This window comes from Geospiza fortis, unplaced genomic scaffold, assembly GCF_000277835.1.
Source record: "Geospiza fortis unplaced genomic scaffold, GeoFor_1.0 scaffold249, whole genome shotgun sequence".
Classification (NCBI taxonomy): Eukaryota; Metazoa; Chordata; class Aves; order Passeriformes; family Thraupidae; genus Geospiza; species Geospiza fortis.
This window is the reverse complement of record NW_005054607.1, coordinates 201005-216582: the sequence shown is the minus strand read 5'-3', so window position 1 is coordinate 216582 and position 15578 is coordinate 201005. Positions and strand designations below refer to the sequence as shown.

Below are 15578 nucleotides of genomic sequence, written 5' to 3'. Positions count from 1 at the left end.
GTAATCTTTCAGTGAAAAAAGTATTTACAGAGCTTCTAAAACTTCTAGAGTATGTATCCATGTATCCTTATAAGTTGGGGAAAAGAATGGAGTCAGAAGCAGTTTTGACATTCCTGTCATCTATGCATAGCAGATTGCCAGTGCTTGTGCATGCTTTATTATGTTCAAACTATGCTTGGAATTGAATTGCAATGCATTGAATGGAAATAGTGCATGTAAGAAAATGTCTATGTAATTCCCAAGAGTCTGCACCAAATGCCAGTTAACCATATTTGGATTTTTTTTTTAATAAATTTGCTACATTATTATCTTTTTTGGTTTTTTCATATTTATTTATTTATTTATTTGGTCAGATTTCCACATAGAAGAGGCTGTGGAGTGGACTGGGTTAGACCTCAAACTAGGCCAAGTTTCTGGGTTGGCTCTGGATCCTGAAAATAACCTAGTTGTTTTCCACAGAGGTGATCACGTGTGGGATGAAAAGTAAGTAGAGGCCCTTCCCGAATGGTGAGTTGGAAGGTTGAATTCCTGTGTGCTGTTTATATACCTTCTCAAGAAAAGACAGCTGGAAGTTCTTTTTCCATTTAAAAATTCAGTTCTTTGGCTGAAAGTGCCTTTCAGAGACTCAGAATAGAAATGGTGACTGACAATTCAAAATGATGAGTTATTAAGTCTTTAGACAGTAAGGATGTGTCTCCACGGGAAAAGAACCTAGTACATTAGGTCCTTAAACTGTATGACCACATTAGTATGATATTCACTGACATTAATTATCCTTACCTTTCCATGTCTCTTAGCAGGAACAATTAGCCTGGGTGAATAATGTTTTAGTGTGGTATACTACAATTAGTACTTGGGTTTAAGACATGCAGAGCTATGTCCATTCTTCTTTGTGTTTATATACACTGAAAAAAAGGGATTGTTACAAGGTACTCTCTCAAAACAGACTTTATTCTGCTCATTTGATAAAATTTGCTGCATTTAGCATCACTCAAACAAAAAAATGTCTGAACTCTAGAATGGTGGTCCTTCTAGTGTTTGTAAAATATATAGTCAGAGGTATATTATTTTAAGGACAGAACATTCCAATAAAGAGTACTATCTTTATTTTTACAGTGTTCTTATGTATTTGATTTTTAAAATTGTATATGTGTTTATATGGATACTTTTGAAATGGCAAGAAACACTGGGAGAAAGTAATACAAGCCTGTAACGTGTTATGTGGTACCATTTCAAATATACCCTTTTAAAAGAATTTCTTACTTTTATTCTGTCTTCTTTTTAAGCATCTGTTCTCCACATATATGTATATATATATATAGCTATAAGACTAAAGGGTACAGCTGTTTTCTAATCCTGAATAATTCATTTGAAGATAACATCATGTCTGAAAAATAGGACAGTATTCTGAACATTATGGTAACAAATTATGCTTAGAATAGTGTGAATAGTGTTTCATGAAAGAAAATAAGTTATTTTGGTTTTAAGGTAAATAACATAATGCAGCAGATGAAGCAATCATTTGTTTCTCATATGCATCCGTGATATCTCCAGCTCAAGTGTATATAAATACAGACTAAATAATGCATTATACAACTTGTATTACTCAGACTTCAAGTATTGTGTAAAAGCTGGTTTTTTATCCTCCTACTCAGAAACATAAGTGCTGTTCTTTGTGTTGTTGAATAGCAAATTGTAAAAATATTTGAAAATAGGCTGATCCTTGTAACATGCATATTTTTGAGTGTCTGGCAATTGAAGTATACCAACAATCCAGGGCACAAAACTTGAATTTGAGATCCAGCAGTGTTGGGAAAGCCTACAGGTTTTAAACAAAACAAAACAAATTCCCTAAAACAACAGGTGTGCATGATGAATCAACCATGTTGAGAAACAGATAGAACTTCAGCTTCATTATGCTGTGGCTGCATAAGAAGATTGGAGTTGTGATACATAGTCTAGAAATCCATGTATGTACCACCAGTGCTCAGTAACACATGGCCTTCCATAAAGATAACTAATCATTAAATCCTAGTTCTTGAGGGGTTTTATTCCTAAGTCTTACTTTTTTGCTTCTTTTTGTGGAGCATAGTTAATAAATATATAGGAAATCTAGTGTTGATAGGGACCCTTAAGTCAGCTGAACTAGAACTCTGTAGGCCTCTATTTATATAGAGTATGATGATTTTAAAATGTATTTTGGAGACATACCTGTTGTTAAGCTGTTGTTCCACATCTTGTCACAGGGAGAAGAGGCACACAGAAATGTGCTCACCCAGTCAGCCTTCCTGTTTTACCTTTGGGTACATATATGGGCATTAAGTTTGAGGTCCCTTTCATTCGTTGTGATGAAAAAGGAAGAAGTAATGGGTGTTCTCATTTTTCAAGAAAAAAATTATACTTAGAAGGGGTTTAGGCATAAGAATTTAGCAGACTTTTAAGTTAACTTTTATCATTAGCTGCAAATACACAGTTAATCAAATATTCCTTACCAAATTGTAATCATGATGAATCAATAGCCTGAAAGCCCGGAATTTATTTTCCTTTTCAATGCTTCACCAGGTTAGTATAGGAGCAAATAAAACAAAAACAATCTGTGCTGTTAGGCTTTGCACAAATATTTCCAATGCATTATTAACATATGCCACAAAAGCTGGATCCTCATTCAGCTTAATATAGCTGATTGAATGATCTATGCTGTTGCAAAAGGTAACTTCAGTCTACTTTAGAGGTTATGCAGTGACAAGCCCTGTAATACAGTAACAGTTTTGCAGTGGCTGTAGCATTCCTTCAGCATGTGATTTTAAAAAAATAATCCTCTTAAATAATTAAGGCTCTTCTACAGCATGGTCTCTTCAGTTTCAGAACAGTCTTTGCTGTAAGCAGCATGTATTGTGTGAAATGAAAAAAATTTAAACTATTCAGCTGGCTAAGCAGTGAATCAGCTGGAAGTTATTTTGTATTTTGTGATGAAAAATGTGTGCTATTTATCCAATTTACAAAGAACTTATTAGAGAATGTCAGTTGCATTCTTATTACTGCATTCTTATCTAGGTAGGCAGGGTGAGCATAGTATCACAGTGGTGATGGATATTGATCAAGAATAGACCTCAGGGTTGTGCTTTCAGAGGTTATGAGATCAGGTGGTCTGCCTAAATTTACTATGTAGCCCATAAGAAGGATACTAGATTTAGCAAGAAATCCTTTGCATTAGTGGGCAGCAGGGGAGGGATGAGAAGTAAAAACATAAACGTGGAATTACATTGGAGTTTAAAATTAGAAGTAGTTGATATGCAGTGGATTTTACCTGTCCTTTAGTATCAAAGTGCAGAACCTATCCGGAAACCATGCTTTAGAGCAGTATGACTACTGTGTTTAGTTGTTCCCTTTCTGTGGTTTTGGTCTTGCTGCTTTTAGGCTGGAAGTAGTCAGCATTGTTTGTGTTCTTGTATATCAGTTAAAACAAAGGAACATTGCCTGGAAATTAATCTCAAGCACTGGGAAGAAAAGAGTGGCTGTGATTTTGTAGCATTCTAGTCATTCTCCTAGAAAAGAAGTTTGAGAGGGAGAAGATGAATGGAAGAACGCTCCCATAAACTCAAGTTCACTAGAATTTCTCTGCACACCATACAATCTCTTGTTTGCACTGAAATCACTTAGTTCCCAGAAGAGCTGGGCATAGCAGGAAATACTTAGGCATCTAGACAGCACCATTACTAAGAACCAAAATCATAACAAGGGAAGCTACTAATTATTTTAAGTAGTCTAGATAGTCAGTTCTGCAGATACAATCATGTTTTCGATGGGGTTTGTTTTGTACAATAGCTACCATCACTAAGATTCTTTTCTTTGATAATCTGTGTAGATTCTTCTGCAGTTATCTATGTAGATTAAAAATAATATTAGTTCAATCCATCCATTGTTGATGCTACAGTTTGGTAATCCATAGCTAGAGCAAGCCCTTATGAGTGTTAGACTCCTTTTAAAATTTCAAAATTAAGAGAATTTGTCATGGCAGATTACTGTCATGAATGGTAAAGAATATAACAGCACCTGCTGAATAATAAAACAAAAAGGTACAACACTGGTATAGGCCTTCGTGTGTCATTACCATTTATCCATTGTTTTCCTCTACATGATGGCAGAACTCTGGGGAGAGTTTTAGTACCTTTCACCTTTGGTTTAACCATTCATAGTCAAAAGGATTATTTTGGCATTAGATAATATTTCTACCAGAAATTCAATAGTTGCAGATAGTTATTATATGCAATGGCAGTATCTAAATACTATTTTCTAATCATAGCCTATGCAGAAACCTAAACACATTCTGTATTGATTTTTCTAGTTATGTATAAAGGCAATATTGCTTTTCCACATTAAAAATTCTAGACATATACATATTTAATGTAATGGAGATGTGAGAGTGTTAGAGCTGTACAATACATAATTTTAATGGCTTTATTCAAAGCCTTCTCTGTGACTACAAAGTATATTCTTGTTTACCAAGTAGCATCAATCATGGCTGGATTTCTCTTGGGATTAACAAATGGATTTAAAAGTACAAAGTGGGAGCAGTGAATGGGCCTTGTATTCAAGCATTTTTCATTCACATCAAACACTATGCTCTAACATTTAGCCTGAAATGTTGTTCAAAATATTTTACACTCTGTTTACCTTCACTAAAAGCTGAACATACATCTTAACAGGTTAGAGTAAGAGCCAATGTATCTGTAAGGATACAGACAACTATATTTTATTTTATTTTTATTTTATTATTTTATTTATATTTTATATTTTTTATTTTTTGGAATCATATTATAATTTCATGCCTAGTAAATGTCCTCTGGAAAGTTTATCCTGATTCTTAGTGTATGAAATAGTGACATGTACAAATGTTTTTATGAATAAATTCCATGTACCTTGAAAATTGAGTGTAATTTTGTGGGATGAGGAGGAATGCACATAATATCCTATAGTCTTGTGTAAGCACACTGTGAAAAGAATAAGAACCATAAGAACTTAATCTTGTAGTAGCAAGCTCTAGCAAAACACTGAAATGCATATGAAAAAAGAAAAAGCAGAAAACACACAAACATGCATAGACTGCCTTAGATGATACAAAGTATACCTGGTCTTACTGGCAGGTATGCCCTGGTGATTCCCTATATTTTTTTCTTAGGCTATATTGTTGAATTTCTAATTTCCAGGTTGCCATGACAATGAAATTATTAAACAAAATAATTTGAAAAGGGGTTTTTACTTGCTTTAGGACTATCTTTAATTGTTGCTGTGTTGATTTTGGTGCTTTAGTTTAGAAGTCATAACCTCAGTAGGAAATGCAGACATACAACACCGTTAACTCTTACAACTATACAGTGATGTTATAAGGTTTATATTTAAAGAAAGAAAAAGCCAGTAACCCCACACTGGAACTTGGCCTTAAGTTGTGTGTATATTGTTCATCAGTAGACCCTTCTAATGCTGGCTTTCTATTCCACTCTTTTTGTACAGTTCTTTTGACAGCAAATTTGTCTATCAGCAAAGAGGACTTGGACCAATTGAACAGGACACAATTATTGTCTTGAATCCAAGTAATGCAGAACTGCTTCATTCCACAGGCAAAAGTCTGTAAGTTGGGGTTTTTTTCTCTTACTAACTGAACTAATATTTCTATGTATTTTATGCCAGAGTCTCTAAACTGATTTTGTTGTGTTTTATATTATGTTTGTGCATTTATATATAATTGTGTAATTGTAGCCTATCTTAAGGTAAATAAATAAAGTCAACAAATAACAAAATTAATTTACTATCTCTATTACCTCTGTTTTCTAACATTTTGTATACTTGCATCTACCAGCCAGATTAACAGAAGTGAATATTGTACATTGTCCTTATAAATGCTAAGGCAGCCTGAGTGAGATATCCGAGATCAACTAAATTTCATACCTGAGATACTATTGTCAAGATAATTCTAAGCTGTAAAGCTGTATTTTTCATTAAATGCTACATGTAGTTAGTACATACAGCGTTTGTTTTTGATCTGTAGATAAAAAATGCAATCTTCACATCTGTATCATTCTTCCAGGAAAATTATTTTAACTTCATTCTTCTACATTTGTGCTTGCAGATTTTATTTACCACATGGTTTGAGTGTAGATAAAAATGGTAACTACTGGGTCACTGATGTAGCTCTTCATCAGGTATGTTTCTGAAGCTGTAGTATCAGGGCCATAACATTTTGCTAAAAAGTATTTTTATTTTCCTAGAGATTTGACATATATTGTTTATCTAGGCCTGTTTAGAATAACATTAAGAATGTGCCTACAGAAATTCACCCCTGTGCACGCTGTGGAATATAGTTGTGTTGAATAATTTGCTACAAGGACATAGCATGTAGAAATAATTGAATCATAGATTCAGACCTTAGAATCATGGTCTGAGTTGCAAGGGACCTTAAAGATTATCTTGTTCCAGCTGCCCTGCCATGGGCAGGGACCCTTCCACTAGGCCAGGTTGCTCAGAGCTCCATCCAACATGGCCTGGAACACTTTCAGAGGTGAGACAGCCACAGCTTCTCTGGGCAGCCTCACCAGTGGCATCACCAACCTTGTGGTAAAGAATTTCCTCCTAATATCTAATCTAAACCTACTCCCTGTTTGAAGTCATTCCCACTTGAATGGGGAATTCTACGTACATCTGTAAAAAGTTCATTTCTAACTTTCTTGTGGGCTCCTTCAGGAGCTGGGAGGCCACAATTAGGTCACCCAGAAGCCTTTTATTCTCCAGGCTGAACAGTTCTCTCAGCCTTTCCCATAGCAGAGGTGCTCCATCCCTCTGACCACCTTGGTGCCTCCTCTGGGCTCTCTCCAGCAGCTCCGTGTCCTTCCTGTGCTGGGAGCCCAGGGCTGGAGGCAGCTCTGCAGTGGGGTCTCAGCAGAGCTGGGCAGAGGGGCAGAATCCCCTCCCTGCCCTGCTGCCCAGGGGCTCTGGCTGCAGCCCAGGACATGGTTAACCTCTGGCTGTGAGCACACGTTACCAGCTCATGTTGAACTTCTCATTAACCAACGCCTTCTCCTCATGGCTGCTCTCAATCCCTTTTCCTCCCAGCCCGTGTTTGTGCTTGGGATTGCCCCAACCCAGGGGCAATCCCAAGACCTTGCACTTGGTCTTGTTGAATTTCACAAGGTTCTCATGGAGCCCTCTCTTCAGCCTTTCAAGATACTTCTGTAATTTTCTGCTATGTCTTTTGCTTATCAATGCAGTTAAGTCTAGAAAGTGAAACTAAATTGTTTGCTTTGTGATGACAGGGAATTTATATTTTAAGCAGAAGTTTCCTAGAATCAGGACTATTGAAAAGCTAATAATAAATATTATGGTCACTATATTAAGATTATATTTGGTATGTAAATTTATTTTATACACAGTAATAGGAGTTTTTCCCTAGGCCACCTAGGTCTTTGGCTTCACCTTCCACAACTAAAACCTCTTTTCTTTTCATTTCAACTGAAAAAAAGGTTTTCAAGCTAGGAGCCAAAGACAAAGAGCCATTACTGACCTTAGGAGTACCTTTGCAACCAGGCAGTGACAAAAATCATTTCTGTCAACCAACTGATGTGGCCGTGGACCCAGTCACTGGCAGCATTTACGTCTCTGATGGCTACTGCAACAGTCGGATTGTTCAGTTCTCTCCAAGTGGACTGTATGTGATGCAGTGGGGAGAAGGTACAGTCAGGGCTCTTGGTACTTCACCCACACTGCTGTTACCATGGGCTCAACACGAACCACAGAATTGCTGATGTTGCTATGAATTTTTTAAATTAATTTCTACAACTGAAATACCTTTCAGGCCCTACATAAATTTCAGCCTTGTCCTTGCATCTAAATTTTCTCTTGGCTTTTTTTACAGCTACTTGTAGTGGTTATATATTTACTAAAAATAAAAAATGGGGGTTTGTCATCTTGCTTTCAGAATAAATATTGTCATGGTCTATTTTCTTAAGAAAATATTCTGACTTTCATAAAACCAATTTTTTTCTTAAACGTATAAGAAAGGAATAATTTTTTGCCAGATTTATGCTGTGATTTCATCTGTTTTAAGTTTTATGAATAATTATATTTCTGCCTGGCTCAGATTTATGTATCGCTGTAACTATGCTGAATATTCTCAGGAAATTGCAAATTCTAAATTTGGGATGTATAAAGAAAACAAAATAGGCTACTCTGAGTTATCTGCCTAAATGCTAGGAAGAAAGCAAGCTAACCTTAGTCTTTTCCCAGGGTTACATTGCATTATGTGGTATACTGCTGTTTCTAAGTAAAACTGATAGTTTCAGCATGTACTTTAACACAAACTTGGGGGTTTTTTTATTGCAGAGACTTCTCTAGGCAGATCCGGACCTGGGCAGTTTTCTATCCCTCACAGCTTAGCCTTGATCCCCGACTTAAGTCAGCTGTGCGTTGCAGACAGAGAAAATGGTCGAATTCAGTGCTTTAGGCTGGAGACCGGAGAGTTCACAAGAGAGATCAAACACAAAGCATTTGGAAGAGAGTTATTTGCGGTTTCCTACATTCCAGGTAATCTTATTCCTTGTTTTTCATATTTCAATTAGTTGCTTTGTGCCAGGATGTCGCATTTCCTGAAGTGCTATTGTGTTATCTCGGGATTAATATTACTTATCTTTGAGAGTAGTCCTGATGCAATGGAAAATTTGAGAACTACCTGTTTTCCTGCTTGCAGGTGAGGGAAGCTGGCATCTAATCTCTGTTTCTAAAAAATGACTAATTCCTGCCTAAATGTGACATCAACAAGTAGACAATCTTGCTGCTTCCTGGTGACTGCAAAGTTAATCAGTAAATAATGACATTATTAATAATAATGTTTCTAAATATGCATTTTGAACTCCATTGAAGAGAGCAAAATTAAGACCAATAAAAAGTTTTTGGTTTCATGAAACCAGAGAACTGAAAACAGACAGGAAACACTGTGGTTTTCAATATCACAGTCTGGTTAACAATTACTATATTAAGTTTTGGGATTCTGTTTTAAATACCGATACTGAAGGTAAGGTAAATGTTAAGAACTGGATGAGGAATTTTGGCATGTTGGGCTCCTGACTCCTTAATACCAAATTTAATGTCATGTTTCTCTCTTTTACATCTGCAAGAATGTAAAAAAATGCTGTGCTGGGTGAGAGGCTTGATATCTATGTCTCTGACAGTGGAAAGAGGCATTCTGAGAGTGTGTATAAGCTTGGATGCATTTTGTAGTAATTCCTCTCCTATTCACTACACATCCACAAACCCTTTTTTTAGCAGTTTTAGGAGGTAACCTATGATCTGTTCTTCACAGTATCTTTCTACAGACATATTGCCCACAAGTTCCAATCCCATTTCAAACTCACTTGTATTGTCTGGTTCATTGGCTTTCCACCATTGCAGGGTCCAGAAGTTCATTATCCACTTTTTTTTTCTTTTTTTTTTTTTTTAATATAAAAGGTGACCTAGTTTCATTGAGTGCTACTCAATCTCAGAATTTTTGGAGCTGAATAACAGTTACATGCTTTCCCAATCTGGTGCCCCTTCATCTTGCCTTATCCTCTTCAAACCAAAGAACCCCAGCTACCTTAGCCTCTCCCCATAAGCTATTTAATTGCTTCAGCCCCTTGAGTAGTGTATTTGCCTTTCTTTTCCAACATCTTTTGTTTCATTGGAACCTGTTTGAGATGCAGAGAGTAACAGAGCACTCAGTACTCAATATGTGTGCATGTTAAGGTTTTGCATAGTGTAGAACTGTCCCCTCCATTCCTAATTGTCCTCCTCATGATGCCAGACATTCTACTGAAATTTTGTCTGACACTGTACATGAAGGTGGAAATTTCAGGAATCTTTTAGGGATGGCTTAGAGATGTCCTTCCAGAGCTGAAGCTACCAGCTCCAAGTTCAAACATCACGTAGGCATGATCTAGATTATTTTTTTGGAAGAAACATCACTTTACATTTGTGTTTGCAGAAGTTGTTCTGTCATCTATTTAACAACTTATTTGTATAAAAAGTCTTTGTGGACTTCCTTAGTATCATGAAGCTTTTGACTTCTCCACAGAACTCAGTTACTTTCCTCAGACTGCTAGGTGTTACTGTTTGCCCCATTTTTCAGTCATTGATGAAAACTATTCAATAAAATTTCTGACTCTGATCACTTCAACATCACACTATTCAGACTTCTCTGTCCTGAAGAATTTTTAGCTCTGCCCATAAGCTTAGCTCTTTGCTTCCTGTTCATTAATGGATATTTTGTTCAGCTCTCTAATAACTCACGTCCAATAACCTCTGATGCACTTCCTTGTCAAGGTTTTTCTGAAAGCACAAATATATCTATAGAATCTGCTTATCTGTGTGCTTTTTCTCCCTGTTCAGAGCTGAGGCACAACACTTAGAGAAGCCACACCAACATGTCCTGACAGTTCACACTTACCCGTGTCTCAGTCTTCATTGTGGATTCTACCATCTTACTGGAGATGGATGCCAGAATTGGTAATGTGTGTTCACAGGCACCATTTTGTAGGTGGGCACTACTTCAGCAGCCTGCTGGACAGGTGGCTGTTAGCAGTGCTGGGTTACTTAATTTGGCCTGAAGTCTGATTTGGTTTCCTTCTGAATTTGAGTGAATGCCATCTAAACCTCATAAATTAATAACCTCCGACTTATCTTATACCTTGTGCTTCCCATTGAGTTGTCTCCTCTGATCTCTTTACTAAGAAAAAAAAATTGAATGTTAGGAGCTTCCCAGCATATTAAACAGAAAAAACTGACAAAACCCATTTCTTTGCCATAGGCCTCTAATCCCTGAGTCCCCTCTCTTGTCTTTTCCTTTTGTGGTCCCACTTACTCCACAGCTGCTTTTGATGCATTGAAAGAACTTTCTGCTATCAGGTCAACCATCCGTAGCACAGCATTCTTGAGGTTATTTTTTAACACCTTCACATTCCTTTTACATTTAAACTATATGTAAAATCTTGCTGGTTCTTCTTATTTGAACTAAGTATGCATATCTTAAATGACAAAGTTCCAGTGAGTTATATCTCACTTAACTTTCCTCTTGTAGTTTAGCTTCTTGTTGAGTTATATTTCTGTCTCTCTGTCTCTCAGCCTTTTTTCATCTAAACTATTACAGTTCCATCTTCACTGCAGTTTGCTATTGTGGGTTCTTAAGGCAAATGTAATGTTGTTGCAGGTGGTCTCCTCTTTGCAGTTAATGGAATGCCCTATCCTGGAGAGGCAGAATCAGTGCAAGGATTTGTGATGAACTTTTCTACTGGAGAAATAATTGATACTTTCATTCCACTTAGAAAGGTAGAGTACTGCACAAAGTGCCTGCTACATATAATGATATATATGGGAATATTGGTAACATTCTACTTTTCCAACTTCGTAAGAAGTTGGAAAATTGTTTTATTACAATTCAAAGTAATTGTAAGGTATTCAAAAGGCATTATTTATAGTACTAAATAAAAACACTAGAATTTTGGGTATTAGCTTCTACATGTGGTACACATTTGAAAATTATACTAACTTCTAGATGATTCCTACGGATAATAACTTCAGGCAGGATAAGCCTACTTTATTACTGCCATTACAGTTCCTAAAAGTTCATTTGAGAGAATGATGAAGGAATTGAGAGATTCATATATTTAGATGCTAGTAATTTGTCAAAAAATAGAGCTTGTTCCTAAGCAGAAATAATATGGTATATAATAACTGTATGGTTATATCTCTCTTTACAGAATACTAGTGATAAGTTAAAGCTAAATGTTCTTCACGCAGTATTGTACATTAAAATTGTGGGGTTTTTAACAATCTCTGTATATTGTCTTAGATTAAAGAATGAATGTTCATATTCCCACTTCTTGGTACACATACACTCTTTATTTGCAGTCCAGATTTAAATTATATTAAGAGTTATTTTTTCTGAGTATAGCAAATAGCTGTTTTGCATAGGAACTTTAACAAAAATTAAATGTGTGGGCTTCAAACCAAGATTATTTTTGAAAATACATATTTCAGTGGATAAAGTGGAATGTAATAATATGAATAGAAATAATATTAATATAATTTTTTTTAGCATTAATACATGGAATAATCTCTATGTCGTTATCCCTGGAGAAGGCAGATTAAGAGAGATGGAATTCTTTTCCTTTCACACATTTGGGTTTCACACCAGCACCTGCTGCATTTTCCAGTCTGAAGCAGGATTGAATGTGACCAGGCTCAAGTTAAGTGTTAAGGAGGCCCTATGAAAGCACAGACACTAAGAGGTAATCTGTCACTGCTTATCTTCACAGAGCTTTGAGATGCCACATGATATTGTTGCTTCAGAAGACAGAACAGTGTTTGTTGGAGATGTTCATGCCAAAGCAGTGTGGAAGTTTGCATCTGTGGAAAGTATGTTCTTTTTGTTCTTAATGTCCTAACTTCATATTTTGTATCTTCAGGTCAGTATCACTTATCTGGTGCCCTTGGCCAAGTAGCATAATGAGGGTTTTAAGTGCACTAGAAGCTTCACCTGCAGCAGTTGTGTGCTGCTGCTCAGTTTTCATTAAAAGACTGTTCTTCAGCATTGTTGTGAAGAGTCCTGGGCACATGAGTTTGTCACAGAAGGAATCAACATGCATTTGCCTTACACATCCATTGTTAGTACTTGCTTAAACAAAAGCGTTACTCCAGTATTTCAGTAATTTCAGTGTATCATTTGCTGAGAACTCAACTGCTTCCTGTGAGGTTATTATGCAGAAAACTCCCAAGGTATAAAATAAAAACACAGGTCAACTTAAAAATTATACTCATTTCATTGGGAGCATTCATCACTAGAAAATTAATCTAGTATAATTTGAAGTCCTATTTTCATACAGAGGAAACACTTGCCAGTTTTAATCTAGTAACCCCCAAGGCAAGCAGCCTCAGTTCAGGGAGAGGAACTGGGTTAGTCAGATTTCAATTTAGTAGGATTCAGAGACAGGTTACATGTTTTACAGGAATAAAAATATAATTCACTGCTCCATTATATGGGATAAAAAAATGTATGACAGACATGAAGTCTTAGGCTTCAGGGTGTTAGTCATCCAGTAAGAGTCCGCTGCTATAAATGACTAAGCTAGTTATTCCTTATTTGTCTTCTTTATAATTAATGGATTTTCCTTTGGGGCATTTGGTATCAGCTGCTCTTAATAACAGGAGGCTGGACCAAATAAATTGTAATTCTGAATGGATATGTTTTTATCTGCGTCTAGTAACCTGAACATGAACAATTCTCAGCTGTTATTCAAAGAAATATGAGAATTAAAAAAGTAATGGAATTTATACAGGTTAGATGAGGGACCTCCTTGTATAAAATTCTCTTTTTAGTTTTTGCTGAAGTATAAAAGAGCAGTAGCTAAGAAACCCTGATTCAACCAGCCTTTAATTCACTATGATTTTGATAATAATAAACAGTTTTAGTTTTGCAGGATTCTACGAACCTTTAAGCATACACATAAAATATTTCTGTTTCATATAAAAGATGATTATTGCAAGCAACTTACATGAACTGAGCTCTTCCTTTTATTCCTCTGGCCTTGTGAGCCACTGAATAGTTTATATTGACTCTCCATGGTGAAATTCAGGTGTTGATGGGATTGTTTACTGTAGGACTGTACTGTACATTTGAGAAAGCTAGCAGGAAGATGTCACTGAGTGCCTTTCTGAAATATCAGTTGTCCTGAAGAATGATTTTGTTTTACAGAACTGGAACATCGGTCAGTTAAAAAGGCTGGTATTGAGGTACAGGAGACAAAAGGTTAGTCTGATTCATAATGAAAATGAAGGGATCAGTATGTTCACGTAGACTAGGGCTGCTTCTGCCAAGCTGAAGAGACAAAATGCTGACTACTTTGACCTGTTTTTTGTGCGTTCCTATTGGAAGCACTAGAAGGAAGCTTTGTAACACTGTTACCTGGTAGATGCTATTTCACAGCCAATCTAAACATTTCATTTCCAGTGATGACAAGTGCTTCGCTATCACAGAATAAAAAAATCTACTAGCAGGTTAATTCCATTCTACCATCTGGTATGTTCCAGATTGGTATCTGTGGCAGCTCCCTTAGATGCAGAAATAGCTCTAAAATACAACAGCAACAGTTACTCCCCAGCATCCTCCCCCACTCCACATCCCTCCACCACCAGAAAGAGTTATTTGAAATGACAATTGGTTTCTATTCCTGTGTAGTCTTTTAGTACACAGCCTTGTCAGTCACACCATATGGCAAGAAATGCTATTTTTTTCTATTTACATTTCCTCTCATAGATTTACTAGATTTTTTGTTTATTTAATCTGCATGAAAATGAAAAAAAAAAAGGAAAAAGAAAATGAAAGCATATAGGAACAATATAAGGAGACAGTACACAGAGGAGATTCAAAGGAGTAAAATACCAATTAAGGTAGATGAAAATTAATTTTAACCATTTGTATTCTATTATGTAGCTCATTTCCCTTTCAGAAAAACAGTACCACATTATGGTACTATTTATAAAGGTATTAAAAATGTTCAAATGTCCTTAACTGGTTTTCTTTGCTTAAATTCAGAGCTTATGTAGTTCGCTTCAGCCATATATACGCAGACAGAGAAAAGTCAAAAACATCTTAACTGCCAGTTGAAAGCATATAGAATAAAGTAGAATAAGGAAGGCTAATGAAACAATGAAATGCTTGCTGCCATCACTGTTATCCTTTTATTTCATCTTTGTTGGTACACCAGCCTGCCTGAAGCACTCAAAAGGGAAGTGTTGACATTACAGCATGCTGTATATCTAGGGATATGTAAATGCCTTTTGGCTTTCTTTAGCTGACTCTTCTAACGTCATAGGGAAAAAAATGCAATAGTAACACCAGGGTGAGAAGGGGGTTTTGAGTAACAATGTCTAAAACTGTTTAGAGTAGGTAGGCTGAAATTAACATCTTTCAGCTCCGCTGGGAGAAAAGAGCCAATGGACTTTCTGTCACAGTGCTTAATAAATGGAGAGGAGTAGCTTGCACTCTCATAGCCCCCTGGTGACTGTTACTAGTGCTTGTACTACTTTGACATGGGGGAAAATAAATAGAGAACTGTAACTTTGCCCAGAGGTGGGAAAGAGGGTGGAGGAAAATCTTCCTTAGCAGTAACTACTTCTTAATAGACAGGATGTTTTCATTGTGTCATTGTTATCCTTGTGCTTGTGATAACAATGATATTATTTATCATTGTTATCACATTATTTATTGTTATGTCGTATTATTTATCATTTATCAACTGAACCATTTGCTACTTCTTCAGAGTAGAACATCATTTTAATTTTGATACAGAGTCAAAACAGTGCTGATTGAAAGTAGTTGTGATGCAGCTACTTGTAAAGACATGCTATTCAGTCTGAATTCAAAATACATAGCTAGACAGTTTTACTTACTAAAAGTTATCACAAAGCATTTGCAACATCATAAAGGTTTTTCTGAAATAGTTTTTCTCCTTGTAGGTATACAGTTAACCAATTAGTCAGCAAGACTGAATGCAGTT

General features: G+C 36.2%; 1 protein-coding gene across 4 annotated transcripts in view; it reads left to right on the top strand.

Annotated features, from left to right (window-relative positions):
* Positions 1 to 15578, top strand: part of PAM (peptidylglycine alpha-amidating monooxygenase) — a 71282-nt gene that overhangs the window by 52528 nt on the left and 3176 nt on the right. For 2 of the 4 annotated variants that reach the window (XM_031064592.1, XM_005430199.2), the window contains 8 exons: positions 354 to 483; positions 5512 to 5628; positions 6128 to 6200; positions 7515 to 7722; positions 8374 to 8574; positions 11231 to 11349; positions 12339 to 12438; positions 13775 to 13828. In XM_031064592.1, coding sequence (XP_030920452.1) covers positions 354 to 483; positions 5512 to 5628; positions 6128 to 6200; positions 7515 to 7722; positions 8374 to 8574; positions 11231 to 11349; positions 12339 to 12438; positions 13775 to 13828 — 1002 coding nt within the window. The remainder of the gene's footprint in view (positions 1 to 353; positions 484 to 5511; positions 5629 to 6127; positions 6201 to 7514; positions 7723 to 8373; positions 8575 to 11230; positions 11350 to 12338; positions 12439 to 13774; positions 13829 to 15578) is intronic. The other 2 variants (XM_031064593.1, XM_005430201.2) reach the window with 1 other exon arrangement.